The sequence below is a fragment of the Ziziphus jujuba genome, chromosome 11 (assembly GCF_031755915.1).
Source record: "Ziziphus jujuba cultivar Dongzao chromosome 11, ASM3175591v1".
Lineage (NCBI taxonomy): Eukaryota > Viridiplantae > Streptophyta > Magnoliopsida > Rosales > Rhamnaceae > Ziziphus > Ziziphus jujuba.
Window position 1 is genome coordinate 25,150,732 of NC_083389.1, and position 14,261 is coordinate 25,164,992.

Genomic DNA, 14,261 nt, shown 5'->3' on the forward strand with positions numbered 1-14,261 from the left:
TGTATTTGAATATCTTAGCTTGTGCCCTAGTGATTGATCCCATCTTTATTTGTACAGGATCAACACCCCAGCGGGTAATTGGTTGTACAGGTATCGGCGGATTCTCATCATTAAATATAATTTTGACATAAAATGATTGATTATAATTATACAATAGTAACATATGATTAAATATCTACATAATGATTGAATATAATTTTCATTCGAAAACAAATAATTGAATATTATTATACAATCTACTCCATGACTAAAAAATAAATAAAAAAACTAATTAACTAGAAAATTAAAATAAGAAGAGAAAAATTAAGTTAAACAATATCAACTCCAAGTATTTTAGTGATATAATTTCAAAAAAAAAAACAAATACAAAAAGTATTGTGGTGATATCTTGTTTTAATTAATAGTGAAACTCAATTGATTTATCAGCTGATGTAATAACAAATGACATGTTATTATGTAACATTTTGATAAAACCTTTTAAATTTGAATTTTTGAGTGGTTTGATCAAATTTAGATAAATTAGATTTTTATGTAGAATTAAGTTTGACCCTTTTCTTTTTTTTTACAGATGGAATTTAGCTATAATTCTTGTACCATTGTAAAGAGATCATTATTATGAGTTTGTGGACCGGCTGTATTGCCTAATTTTGAACTACGCCATGTGATTATACAAATTATAAAATATCCAAAATGCCCTTGGAAATACAACTATCATGCGAATATCCATTTCCCCCGTCAACTACTGTGAACCACCACCATTCATCGCGGATTTTACATGAAATTGACCATGAAATCATTGGAATCTTGCTACATATTCTTAAATGTCAATGAGTCTCATCAGTGACAGAACCCTTTGACCCATCCCAAGACCGACCTTCCACTAAATTTTCAAACAAACTCTCACCGAAAGTAATCAGTCATTTTTTTAACAACAGTGCTATTTTTCATTCACTGAAAAATTGATCAGATTTTGACCATTGCAAACAATACCATACATCGCTCCCCGTATTTCTCACTTCTTCAATTCAAATGTGGCCTCCATTTACCTCAATTCCATACCGTTAGGGAAATCTATTAACCTTAAATTTCACCAAAACTTTGGATGCATTTTCCAGCCACCAATGATGTTTTTGGATCAAGATGAGCTTACCATCTTATTATCCATTCCATAAGCTTTGATTTGATATATAATTTGTTAATTTTGATTACTGTTTGAATATATTTCTATTTTGAGGTTAATTAGCTTAATACCATGTCAAAATTGATTATGTTTAGACTACCTAGGACCAAACTGAAGTTGGTACTATGTACTTAGAAGTTAATAGGACCTAATAGGATGTTTAATTTCATAAAGAAGCCTTAAGGTGAAAAACCTCAATTTTAGATACTAGCTATGAAGGGCTCGCAATATAATTGCATCCTTCGTTGTACAATTTTGGAAGTTTTAAAGTTGCAGAAGTTAATTTGAGATATTTGGTATACACTAGTGTATTTAGTTTAATTTTTGAAAGTCTATGAAATATTTTTGTTATATTTTAAGCATCAGGATGAAGACTAAAGGTGATCCAACTGTAGATCAAGAGTGAGTTATATCTCTGTAAGTGAATTTATTTTCCTAAATATTTTTTGGGCATATATTAAATTGATAAATCATGATTTTTGAAGTTTTATGAAATTTTATATAAATTTTGGTTATATAACTATATATGTTTATATATTTGAATATATATAAAAGTTATTATTTTATATGATTTTTGATAAGTTTTTAAATGTTTCAAAATCCTAAAATGCTCATGGTAAAATTTTGAATCTTAGTATTTAAAAAGTTTTGGTACTTAGATTGATTATTACTATATAACTTCTTATAATAATATTTTTGGCATCAAAGAAATATCATGGATACAGATACAGATATACTTTTGGATATAAATACACTTATGATATTATATATATATATATATATATTACTTAACATCTTGCTATTATCATGTAATGTATAGGCTGGTTGAGAGGTCTGGACTCTATGGCACCTGCTAGAGCCGTATGACAGTTCTCCCCTCCTTGATTGGCTTTGTGATATCTTAGAACGTTAAAGGTCATATGACTGGATTTAGTATTGGACATCACTATAACACCCGGACATGAGAAAATGTATAGAATTTAAACTTTTTGCCAAGTCTGACCGTAGTTGACCAGATTTGGGTTGAAGTTGACTTTTTATTGCCATGAGTTCTAAATTTGACCCCTTTACGATTATGAAAGGTTCATTAATACAAGTTCATATATTAGTAACATGCCCAATTTCGAGTTATGATTTGAAAATTATGGTCAAAATATTTTTGAGGGCGTTTTGATAATTTATCAAATGGATAGACTTATTTTTTAAATTTGCCTTTAAAACTTGAATAATATTATTTTATTATTTTGATAATGTATATACAAGTACACAATGGAGATTTTAAGGTGTATATATATGTATATATATTTTATTAATTTAAGTATTATTTTATTTTAATTAAAAAATTGGTTTTAAATAGGAAAGACCTCCCCCCATCATACCGCATGACCTCTCTTCTTCTCCAGCAAACCCGACACCTTGCTGAGCCCATGAAGACCAAACTTCCATTGGAAAATCGCGCCAATTCTGATGTCTTTTCACCACACAACCACCTCAGCCACCAGGCCTAGTCTACCAGTGACCAACCATGGCAAGATTAATTCGAATGGCCACCTGATGCATAGGGAAGAGTTGAACTTCGGCTATCATTATTTTGATTCAATCGTGGGAAATCAGTGGTTTAGGCTAACCTTTTCCACCATTATTGGACCTTTTAAACTCGAATTCAAACTCAAATTGGCTCAAAAATTGTTCATTTGCAAAGTACGAACGAACCCACTTTGATAGTAACTTTTAGGCCAAGTTTATGTTCACTAGTGACCACCATTGAGCAAAGTAAGCTTGCAAACTTGTTACTCCCTTCATGAGCTTCACTTTGGTATATAATTCGCCTATGATTGTTTGGTATTTAGGATTTTGCCATTATTAGAGCTAGGTTTTTAAGTTTGGTTGAAAATGGACAGAAAGTGGACAAGGTTTTTAGCAATTGTTGTTGCAATTAGGTTTCTAATGATTATTAAAAGCTAATGGAATGTCCAATTTCATTTAATTGCCTATAGTTTGTAAAACCCTTAGTTTTGGGTAATAGACCAAATGGGATTATGGTATAATTCGACTAGTTAGCGTTCAATTTTATAATCTTCAAGTTGTGGAATTAGTTTTGGGACATTTAACATGCACCAATATCCTTAGTTAAATTTTTAGTAGCTTAAATAATATTTAAGCATTATTTTAGGCACCGGACTGAGTTAGGAAATGATCTGAATGGAGCAGGAGTGAGCATCAGTGAGTGGATTTATTTTCTTAAATTATTTTTAGGACATGATATTTTGATAATTTTGTGGCTTAAATATTTATTTGATCTATTAATTGCATATACATACATATATAAATATATATATATATATAGTAGTTCTACGGTGCGGTCCACACCTAAGCTAACACTTTTTAGAAAAAAAATATCGATTTTGTTGTGTACGCTGTGTACACATACACAGCAAAAGCCAATTTTTTTGTCCAAAAAGCATCGATTTAGGTGTGATCCGCATGTGGAACAGTCCACACCGTAGAATTTCTATATATATATATATATATGTATATTATAATTTCATTATGGGGTTTTAACCATAGAACTTCTGAATCTGCTTCTGCTATTTTGGAGTAAAACTATCTATGTCAGGTGTGGGAGTGCTCTTAAGATCATAGAGGTAATGCTACAGAGGCCCTATGGAGTAAGGTGTGAAGTTTTCAATTCAGTAGGCGTCCCTAGGAAAGCATGTTTTATTTTAGCACATATTTTTTGTTTTTAAGTTTGTGATTATCTATTGTTTTTGAAATGTGCAATTGTGGGGGGTATGTTTGTATATATTTATTTCGATTGGCTTTTGAAAATAAAAAGTATTATTTATATGATTTTTAAATGTTTCATTAATTTTAGTTAATTATTTTTCTATAAATATATGTCTATATATATATATATATATATGTATGTGTGTGTGTGTGCGTGGGTGTGCGTGTGTGTGTGTGTATAAATATAACATATATTTAGTTATATTTGGTGTTATAAAATATTGATTTTTTTTTTTAAAAAAAAAATTGATTTTTACAGGGTATTTATACATTGTTAGATTTGGTGTGTATATATATATATATATATACACTTTAGATTTAGAAAGATTATTTGTTTATGCTTAATCATACTTATTTTATTTATTTATTTATTATTATTTACTCATTTTTATATATATTGATATATTTATAAATGGAGGAAACTGGATTTCAAGTGGTAACTCTTTTATATAAGCTATCAAGTTTTATAAACGATGTTTATTTATTTATATCTTTGAAATGGAATTGAGAAAAATCTGTGTTTTCATATTATTATTTTATTCATAATTATTTAGTTTTTAGATGCATCATATACTATCGATATTCTATATATATATATATATATATATATCGATTTCAACGCGCATGTTATGTTTTGTCGTCCTTTATGAGTTGTAGTGAGTAAGGGTAGACGAGTATTTTGTAGTGATTGCATTAGCCACCCTTCCATGGTCGAAGGACAGTAGAGTCAGTCATTCTTATGGGATCTAAAGTGAGTGAAGGTAGGAAAGTATTTTGCAATAATGGTATTAGTCACCGTTCCTTTAGTTGTAAAATGGCAAGTTATTTAGCACCGACACCTACGAGACGGTGAAGGGCCTGTGAGCAGGTTCTCTTCTCCCTCCTCCCCTTCCCCTTTTTTCTATCAAGTGGTGTTGGAATACCAAGCATCACTTAATAGGACTGATATATCATATAGTGCATCAAGTGTTATATTAATATATTATATATTAGGTGTATCATATAGTACCGTAGCAGTGATCCAATCATATCTACAGGCGATTGGATATGAATTATGCCTACAAGTAATCTATTATTATATTTCTACTACCAACGAGATTAGTGGGTTAAATGGTTATTGTAGACAATCATCCCAAACCGTTTTAGTAATAGTATACCAACAGGTTGACAATACTTAACAGAAGCAGATAATCCCACATCATTACCTTCAAACTCATCAAACTTATAATTCTCACCATGTCATGGAAAAAACCCATACAACTTTTGACTGAAAATTTTTTAATTAAACTTCTTCTTTATCAACCTTATAGTTGATAAGATTTTTTTAAACTTTTTCTTTCTTTCTTTATAGTGTTATTACGGACTACATCGAAGTTGTTTTTTGTTAAATTTGGTAATGTTGCTATGTTCTTGAAATTTCAAGGTTAAATTTTATGAATCTATGGCACTTAGATGATTGATGAAGAAAGAATTAATAGTTGCCTCTGTAGTAAATTCTTAGTCCACTCGATTCATTAGTGTCATGGCAATCAGAATTTGGAGGATGGCGATGTGGTCGGACTATAATGCCAAAAGTTTGGTAGGAATCAAACTTCCATGGATAGTGAGCTTGAGATCATAAAGCATGGTGGTTTTGGGGTTAACATTGGCAATTAGAGATTTTTGGGTGTGTGAAAAAACACCATTAATGTTTGTAAAATTAGAAACAAATAGGAGATTAGGGATAGACCTGGTAAATCTTGCACGATACAAACCCACATGATAATTTACAGGTTTTGGTTGATGATATCGTATTGGATCCATATCAGTATCATTTAATAAGATCCAATAAATTAACAGATTTTAATGGATGAAACATGATAAACCCATTAGACCCATTAAATAGGGGTATTTTGGTAATTATATAAATTTTATAATTTTAAATTATTTAATTTATTGTTAAACATGTATTACTTTATTCTTTTTTAGTTTAATCTTTAAAAAATCTAAAAACAAACAAGAATTTTTGTAATTTTTTAAAAAATATTATTTTAAAGTTAATGAAATTTAAATTTTCAAATTTGTATTTATTGTTAATGGGTTAACGGTTTGGGTGATGGATTATACGATAATTTATTGAATAGGTTTAGATTTATCTATTTTCACATTAAAGCTTAACGGATTATATTTGAATTAACTTAATTCCACACGAACACGATACAACACAATACAAATACGATTTAACATAATACGTTATCACGTCTAATTGGTGGTTTTAAAGGAAGAAAATCCAGAAACCATAACAGTTCGAATGTTATTTTTCTTCAATAAAAATTGATAAAAATAAATATATTGCTAAATCAAACTATCCATAGATCTTTGGGGAATAGAAAGTTACATTGAAAGTGTCTATTATCTTTTCTTTTATATCGGCATAACAAAGGTTATAAACAAACATGTTGAAGAGCCTTTTTTTATTTTTTTTTTTCCTAAACAGTTGTGCATTTGTCTGTTGTGGCAAAGAAAAGTTTAGAATAGTTGAACCTTTGAAGATACTTTTACCGCTTCAAATTTTACGTTGCCGCATTTGGTCCAACCAAATTTATTGGCTAAAGCTTTGAAGATACTTTTAGCGCTTCAAATTTTAAGTTATTGCATTTGATCAAATCAAATTTGTCAACAACAATTAACACGCCAGATCTAAGTTACATTGTACCAATATGTAAATTTATAAAACTGGATGATCTAAATCGCTACAAACTTACCAAATTACATTTAATATTTTTGTTATATATTTTAATATTTATAAATTGGTATGGAACCATTAAAGTCCAAATGAATCAAAATTCAATAAATTAAAATATAAATTTTTAAGTTACAATATTTTAAATTTTAAAATTTAAAATGCTATTCTTCAAATCAAAAATATTAATATGCAATTAATTCTTTAACATTAATACTGCCATGGCCCATACTGCGGAGTCAAAAGCTCCGATTTCAGTAAAACTGTTCAGCCTGATTATCAAGTACAATGGGATAGTTTCCAGCGATAAAATAAAATACTGTTAGATAAAGAGTTGGAATACAATGGTTACTTTTGAAATTGAAATACCCAGAAAACTTTATTTATCTATCTATTTTTGTATTAAAAGCAGTCCAAAAAGGCTTTTATTTATTTATCTACTTCCCATCGTAACATGATAATTTATGAAAAATTCACCCCAAAAAAATGATAATAAAACAAAAAAGTTTATTCATCTTAGATTTGTTGATTAAGAAATTATTTTAGAGCATCTAAGTTCTGCAAAGTCTTGAGCCAAAGAAAAATAAATAAATTCCTAAGTGCACTTTCAAACGTTTATTCATATAACACTAAATTATAATTAGAATGGTCATGTGCGAAAGAGAATATATATATCTGGAAAAAAAATAAATAAATAAAAAACTTTTTTGTATCCATAAAAGCTGTAATCTATTTACAGTATGGCAACATTTTATCTATATGTATCCTCTTTTTTTTTTTTTTTTTTTTCCCCACTAATAAAGATTTATAGCCAACAAAAAAAAAATGCCAGATTAAACGATCACTTACTACAAAAATTAATACATTAAAGTAAGCATTTGTTAGATTTTATTAATTAATATATCCTGAAACATTTAGGTGCCATTTGATAACGAGATTTGTTTTTTATTTTTTTTATTTAATTATATGCAACTTGTTTGCTTTAAAAGTTTTATTTAATAAATAATAAAATTAATGAAAATCTTTTTGTTTTTTTCGAAAAGTGATTATTTTTTCTGTTTTTGAATATTTATTTTGAGATGGAAATGCATGGACTTATGAAATTAAATTTTTACCTATGTAGGAAAGTAGTTTAGAATTTTTAAAAAAATATAAATTTACCTTTAATCTATTACACAAAACTAAATTTAATTGCATAAGTTCTAACTTTCCTAAAACATATTAAACATAACAAGAAAAAAATTAAATCCTAAAATATTAATTTTTATAAAACCAAATTCTAAAAGTTTTCATTTAAAAATTGACACTTCTCAAATGAAACTTAAAAGAAAGGTAGACACATATATGCATTGAGGATCCATTTCCACAAAATATTACATAAATTCTTACAGAACCGACATGAAAGTTAAATACATTAAACTCAAACACGCGAAATCAATTTGTTTAAAAATGTTTGTTAGTGGTCATTATAGCATGATAAACATTTTAAACAATTATAAAAGTTGAAAAAAAAAAAAGATTTGAAGTTATGTTTTTATGTTTTTTTAATTCAATTTAGTAATTATATATTTTTTATTTTCCCTCTTAATAAACCTTAACTAATATTTTGAAACAATCAAAGTATACGTTTTTAAATAGGAAAAAAAATAAAAACTAAAAAATCAACCACTACACCACCTAATTATTTAATTACAAAATTCTTCTTCCCATTTGGATTTGGAATCATTTTCCTTTCATAATTGTTTTGTATAAATGAGCTTATATTTAAGTGAAATAAGATTTTTTTTTTTTTTTTCTAATAAGAAATTTGCATTAAGCATAAAAGCCTTTAAAGGAAGAGGATTACAACCTAAGGCCAAGACCAAGCATATCATTAGTAATCATGTCCATAACATCTCTTGGCAGACTATCCAAGTCACAAGAATTGAAATTAAACAATTGATCACAATAAAGAGCTTTCATAGCGATTAAATCTGCTAATCCATTGGAGGACATAGCATTCCACCTGATGGACTGGTTCAAACTCGAAAATCTCGCTCGACCAGTCAAACACCTCAGAACTAAAATTCTAGAAAAAAGGGTCCACGTCAGACTTGATATCCTCTACCACCATAGTTGCATACCAAGGCCATTCAATGTTGAAGTGTTATACAGTGAAGGAGCAAGAGAAAGAGAGCTAAAGAGAGAACCACTAAGAGTTAGAGAGGCAAAAAAATAAAATAAACTTGTTAAGCACATTAGGATAGTTTAATCTTCTAGATACCAAAAATAATAGGCAAAATAAAAAAATAAAAAAATCCAAAACTATAAAAATAAAAATAAAAAGTCATTTGTTAGTGCCTTTTTTTTTTTTTAAATTTTTTTGGTGAATGTCATTTGTTAGTGGTTGATGGTTGAAAATTAATGCAAATTCTACCAACTTTTTGGTCCACTTGGTGAATTGAAGGCATAGCATTGGCATTTCAAACTTTGTCCAACCCCTATAACTCATTAGGTTCAAAATTCCATCAAACTTTAAGGATTTAGGTTTTAAATGGAAGTATGATAGAAAATTAGGTACATATGCGTTTAAAATTGGCCACCTGTCCTATTTAAATACATTTGAAATGTGTTATTAGATTCTTAAAAGGATTAGATACTATTTTTGGGGCTTATAATAAATTCTATACAAAAATTATGAAATATTTGGAACTAACATATGTATACATGTGACATAAGATATTTTTTCATACTCCGTAGAATATATCTTTTTGAAATTATCATACAGTTTAAATAATTTTTTTTAAACCAATAGATTATGGTTGAATTAGATCAAACCTTAGAAGTTATAAAATATATTAACACCAAAAAGAAAAAAAATCAAACCACTATTCTTTCTTGAGTTCTTCGTCCTCTTTGTGAGTGGTTGTTTCATAATTTATTTAAATAAATTAATTACTTTTCAGGTCAAAGCCAAGGTATTAAATATAATTTATTTAAATAAATGTGTAAGAACGATATATTATTGGTGAACTAGTAATTACCTAAAAAGTAATTGACAATAATAATATATATGAAAATATTCATCAAATATATATATTTATATATATATATATATATAACAAATAACATGTGTTGATGTATTATTAATTAACATATCTATAAAATTTAATATATAATAATTAAACTTTTAAATAAATAAATAAATTAATTAATATTAAATATTATCATATATTAATCCATCATTTCATAAATATTGACAGATATCGTAAACATTGACAGATAATTTCTCATTTTGTAAGAAAACTTTGAATTAAGATATGTCACAAATTCACATCATGAATTAGTGATAGTTGTCCAAATCAAGAAAACAAAATAAAAAAGAGTAATCAACATGTTGCAATAAAAAAGGAAAGCACAAATAAAGAAGAATTTTTAGCAAATTTGTGAAAATGGAGATAAGAAATTGGTTTGTATAATTAAGTAAAATCATATGTAAAGCAAAGATCCCAAATTTGCCATCTAAAAATACCAATATTTAATACGATATATCTAGCAAATACTAACAAGATCAATAAATTCATCCAAATTTTTACCCCAAAAAAAAAAATTAATATTCATCCAAAAAAAATAAAGAAAAAATTAATAAAAGTAATAAAAATAAAACACTGCCACGTGGCCCTAGCGGAGCAGCTCTATTAATTTACACTGCTATATATGGCATATTGGAGTGTACCCCAGTCCTTGACACAGAGAGAAAAAGTGAAACACAACCCACCAGCCCAAAAAAATAAAAAACATTTCACATCTATGAGCTTCCAAACCCTAGCAAAGCGCCAACTCTAAAAAATTCTCTCTTTCTAGATCTCTCTCAATCTCTCTGTTTTTCCCAATACACGGCATTTTCCGATCATGTGATTCCCGCGACTGTGACTGTGGTTTAGCCCGTTTGAATACTCTCCGTCTCTTGCATTATCTTTTTTTTTTTTTTTTTTTAAACCGATCAGATATGGCGTCGGCATGTGTGAACAACATAGGGATGTCGCCGGAGAATTTCCTCGACTGCACACCAGCTTCATACCCTTCTTACGGATGGTTAAGCCCTCGAATCTCATTCAGCCGCGAGTTTCCCGAAGATGACCCTTTGAAGCTTTCTGGGTCGAAGCCCTCTTCACCGGCCGTGAAGCCGGTAGATCCACCGGAAGCTTCAGATCCGGAGGCTTCAGTTGGTGATTTCGAGTTCAGACTTGAAGATCCGGTCGCTATGCTTCCTGCTGACAAGCTCTTCTCCGATGGTAAGCTCGTGCCGCTTCATCTATCGTCCGTCAAGCCCTCGATCAATGAGCCGACTACGACGATGATAACGACTCCGAATGCCTTGTCGGAATCGGAGATCAGGTCGCCGGAGACTGTGAAGTGTCGCAGGAGGACGGAAATCTCCGGTACGGACGCGTATTTGTTCTCTCCTAAAGCCCCGAGGTGTTCGAGTCGGTGGAGGGAGTTGTTGGGGTTGAAGAAGCTCTCGAACTCCAAGAACGAAAGCCACAAAACGACGTCTTCTTCTTCTTCTTCTTTGAATCCCCCAAAATCTCTGAAGCATTTCCTCCATCGGAGCTCCAAGTCTTCGTCGTCTTCATCCTCAGACGCTTCTCTGAGCCAACCATTGTTGAAGGATTCGGACTGCGAATCGGTGTCTATATCCTCCTCGCGACTCTCGCTCTCGTCTTCTTCCTCAGGCCACGAGCACGAAGATCTCCCAAGGCTTTCACTCGATTCCGACAAGCCAAACGCCAACCCCATTTGCCTCCACAGGAATCCGAACAACCCGAACCCGCCGAGAATGAGAATGGTGAAGCCCAGAGCAGCAGATAACAATCAGAGATCGCTGATCGACCATCCGACAAATGTGACGAGGATGGGACGGAGTCCGATTCGGCGGCCGGTGGGAGAATCCAGTGGGGTGACGAGCAGGGGGGTTTCGGTGGACAGCCCGAGAATGAACTCTTCAGGGAAAATAGTGTTTCAGAGTCTCGAACGAAGCTCAAGCAGTCCGAGCAGCTTCAATGGCGGTCCGAGGTTCAAGCACAGAGGAATGGAGAGGTCCTACTCGGCTAATGTACGGATCACTCCGGTTCTCAATGTTCCGGTCTGTTCGCTCAGAGGGTCTTCGAAAACGGTCTCCGTGTTTGGGTTCGGACAGCTTTTCTCTTCGCCGCAGAAAAGAGAAGGAAGCGGAACCGGAGGGAACAGTAGCAAAGGTCATGGACAGCAAAGTAATAGCAGGAACCGAACTGACCGAACCTGACGGAAGCAGAAGCTGAAGAAGACGAACTAGAAGAAAAGAAACAGACCACCTGAGGGAGGAGAGGGTAATAACGTCTTTTTCTAACACAGGCTTTTTTTTTTAATTTTTATTTTCTTTTATTCAGACATTGTTATTAGGGGTCGCTAGGGAAAATTAAAAAAAATTCGCTTCTTTTTTGCCTAACAGAACGCTAAGGCCATGTAAATATTGGGGGTGGGGTTTTAGATTTTTGATGGTTTTTATAATTCTTGGTAATTTTCTTCTTTGTTTAGCTACTATTTTTCTTTGCTAATTTCTCTGACGGTTAAAAAGAAAAAAAAAATAGCTATTGTCAAGTAGATTTGTTATATTGTCAAGTAGATTGTTGTTTTTATCAGAGGACATCTGTTTTCATTGCTTTCGTCTTCTTCTTCTTTTCATCTTTTTCCTCATGATCACTTCCATGAAAAAATAAAAAAAAAAACATGGAGAAAATATCTGGAGAGCGTGAGGAAACGCGCCTGAATAGTTTGTGGGTCTTCTCAAAGTCACAAGCTTTTCTTAGGCTTCTTTTGAAGCTTATCTAATCTGTCACTTTCCATGGAACTTTTATTTTTCATCCGGGATTTTTAACAAATATTTTATTACTTTATTTTATTTACAATTTTTTATTTTATTTTTTGGGTGATTTTGTTGTTTAGTGGTGGGGGATAGTTTGGGAAATGATGCCAAGATTCAAACACATTATCAGAGGCTGCCAGCTCTGCTGATTATTTTTTTGCACGTCAGTCTGATCCCAAGCTTTTTATTTTTTTAGCAAAAAAAATAAAAAAAAAACGTTTTTTTTTCATTTTTTTTTCTTTACTTTTTTTATTTCTGTTTTTGGAATCTGTTTTTTATTATTTTTTTAATTTTTAATTATATATTGAAAACCTAATTTGGGGTGTTAGTGGGGTACCGAGGGCTGGCTGGTTGGTGGGACCTTTTTGTGACTTTTTATTAATAGAATATTAAACTTTTCACATGCTAATAAATAAATTTTTATTTCTTTCTTTTTATTTATTTTTTGGGTTGTGCTTCCATTAATCAATGCAGAGCGAAATTAGATTTCGTCTTTAAATGTCTTTTAAATATGGGTTAGACTTTTGGGGTAAAAATGAGAAGAAATTTTAGATCTTGTGGGACTTCTTAAAACGCCTTTTTTAACCATCATACTTTTTGGGTTTAATTAATTAATTAACCGAAGTACGACTTGGTGATGAGTATTGTCGATTGAATGGAGACAAGACTTTTTGTAATGATATTTTGAGGACAGTGGTAACGATATACATGGCCTATGGAAATATGCATATTTTTCGAAGCTAAGAAGTTTAACAAAAGTAAATATTGATTTTGTTTCAATAATGAACCAAAAAAAAAAAAAAAAAGAAAATACTCAAAATGTATAAAGGGTTTGTAGATTCTAACTAGATTCAAAAGAAGAAATACATATTCACCCAAAAAAAAAGAAGAAACACATAATAATAATAATAATAATTAATTATTATTATTATTATTATTAAACAAGGTAACCTAGAGTTGTTTTTGCTTTGAAGAAGCTTGTGAGACATCTTAAAATAATTTTTCAATGGTTTTCAAAATTTACTTGATCCAGTAAGATAAAAATGGTGCGTCAAATTCTACAAGTCCTTTTCATTAGTTTTTTTTTCCTCTTTGATTGGAGAAAATAGGAAGAATAAAATGGTGAGAAATTTTGTGTTAAATTATTATTGGCTTTTATTACAACTTTTAGATTATAATTTGACTAATTTATATTATGTTTTTTTTTTTTAAATTTATTTGTTATCTTCTATCTATTAGTAATGATTGAGTATTTCAAATATTTGGCTACCTATGTTCATCTATCAACCAAAAATTTTACTATTTAATACTTTTTCGTCATTTTATAATTTCTTACCTCTATCAATCTTACCTAATCTTGGAAATCATAAAAAGGATATGTTTGGTAAGTGAGAATTCAAAGCCTAAGGATATCCTGTAGTATGATTTTAGAGATGAATGCGAAAATTAAGAAAGAAAATGGGATGGACGATAAAATTCGCTTGGAAGATTGAGATGAAATTGGTTGTAGAAAACAAATTTTAAGCAAAAATCACCTCATTTATCAGCTTTTTTTTTTAACATTTAAATTAAACATTAGAGTTCATAATTAATTATGAAAATTGATAGTACAATGAGAACGACTGAAATTGACAACATTATATGTATGATAACAAATAACATCATCAAAAAATTCCAAGAAAGGTTTG

The 14,261-nt window shown here is 30.3% G+C and overlaps 1 protein-coding gene and 1 non-coding gene across 2 annotated transcripts; both read left to right on the top strand.

Annotated features, from left to right (window-relative positions):
- Positions 1 to 10,346: 10,346 nt before the first annotated feature.
- Positions 10,347 to 12,373, top strand: LOC107411401 (uncharacterized). The gene has a single exon (XM_016018980.4). The coding sequence runs from the start codon at positions 10,678 to 10,680 to the stop codon at positions 11,971 to 11,973; it is 1,296 nt and encodes a 431-aa protein (XP_015874466.3). The 5' UTR covers positions 10,347 to 10,677; the 3' UTR covers positions 11,974 to 12,373.
- A 293-nt stretch (positions 12,374 to 12,666) lies between these two features.
- On the top strand, positions 12,667 to 12,753 carry LOC125419705 (small nucleolar RNA Z122). The gene has a single exon (XR_007238586.1). It is a non-coding gene; the product is annotated as a small nucleolar RNA Z122 (small nucleolar RNA).
- Positions 12,754 to 14,261: the final 1,508 nt, after the last annotated feature.

Bases quoted from the DNA above. Each gene is read 5' to 3' on its own strand.
- LOC107411401 (XM_016018980.4), top strand. From the start codon at position 10,678: ATGGCGTCGGCATGTGTGAACAACATAGGGATGTCGCCGGAGAATTTC.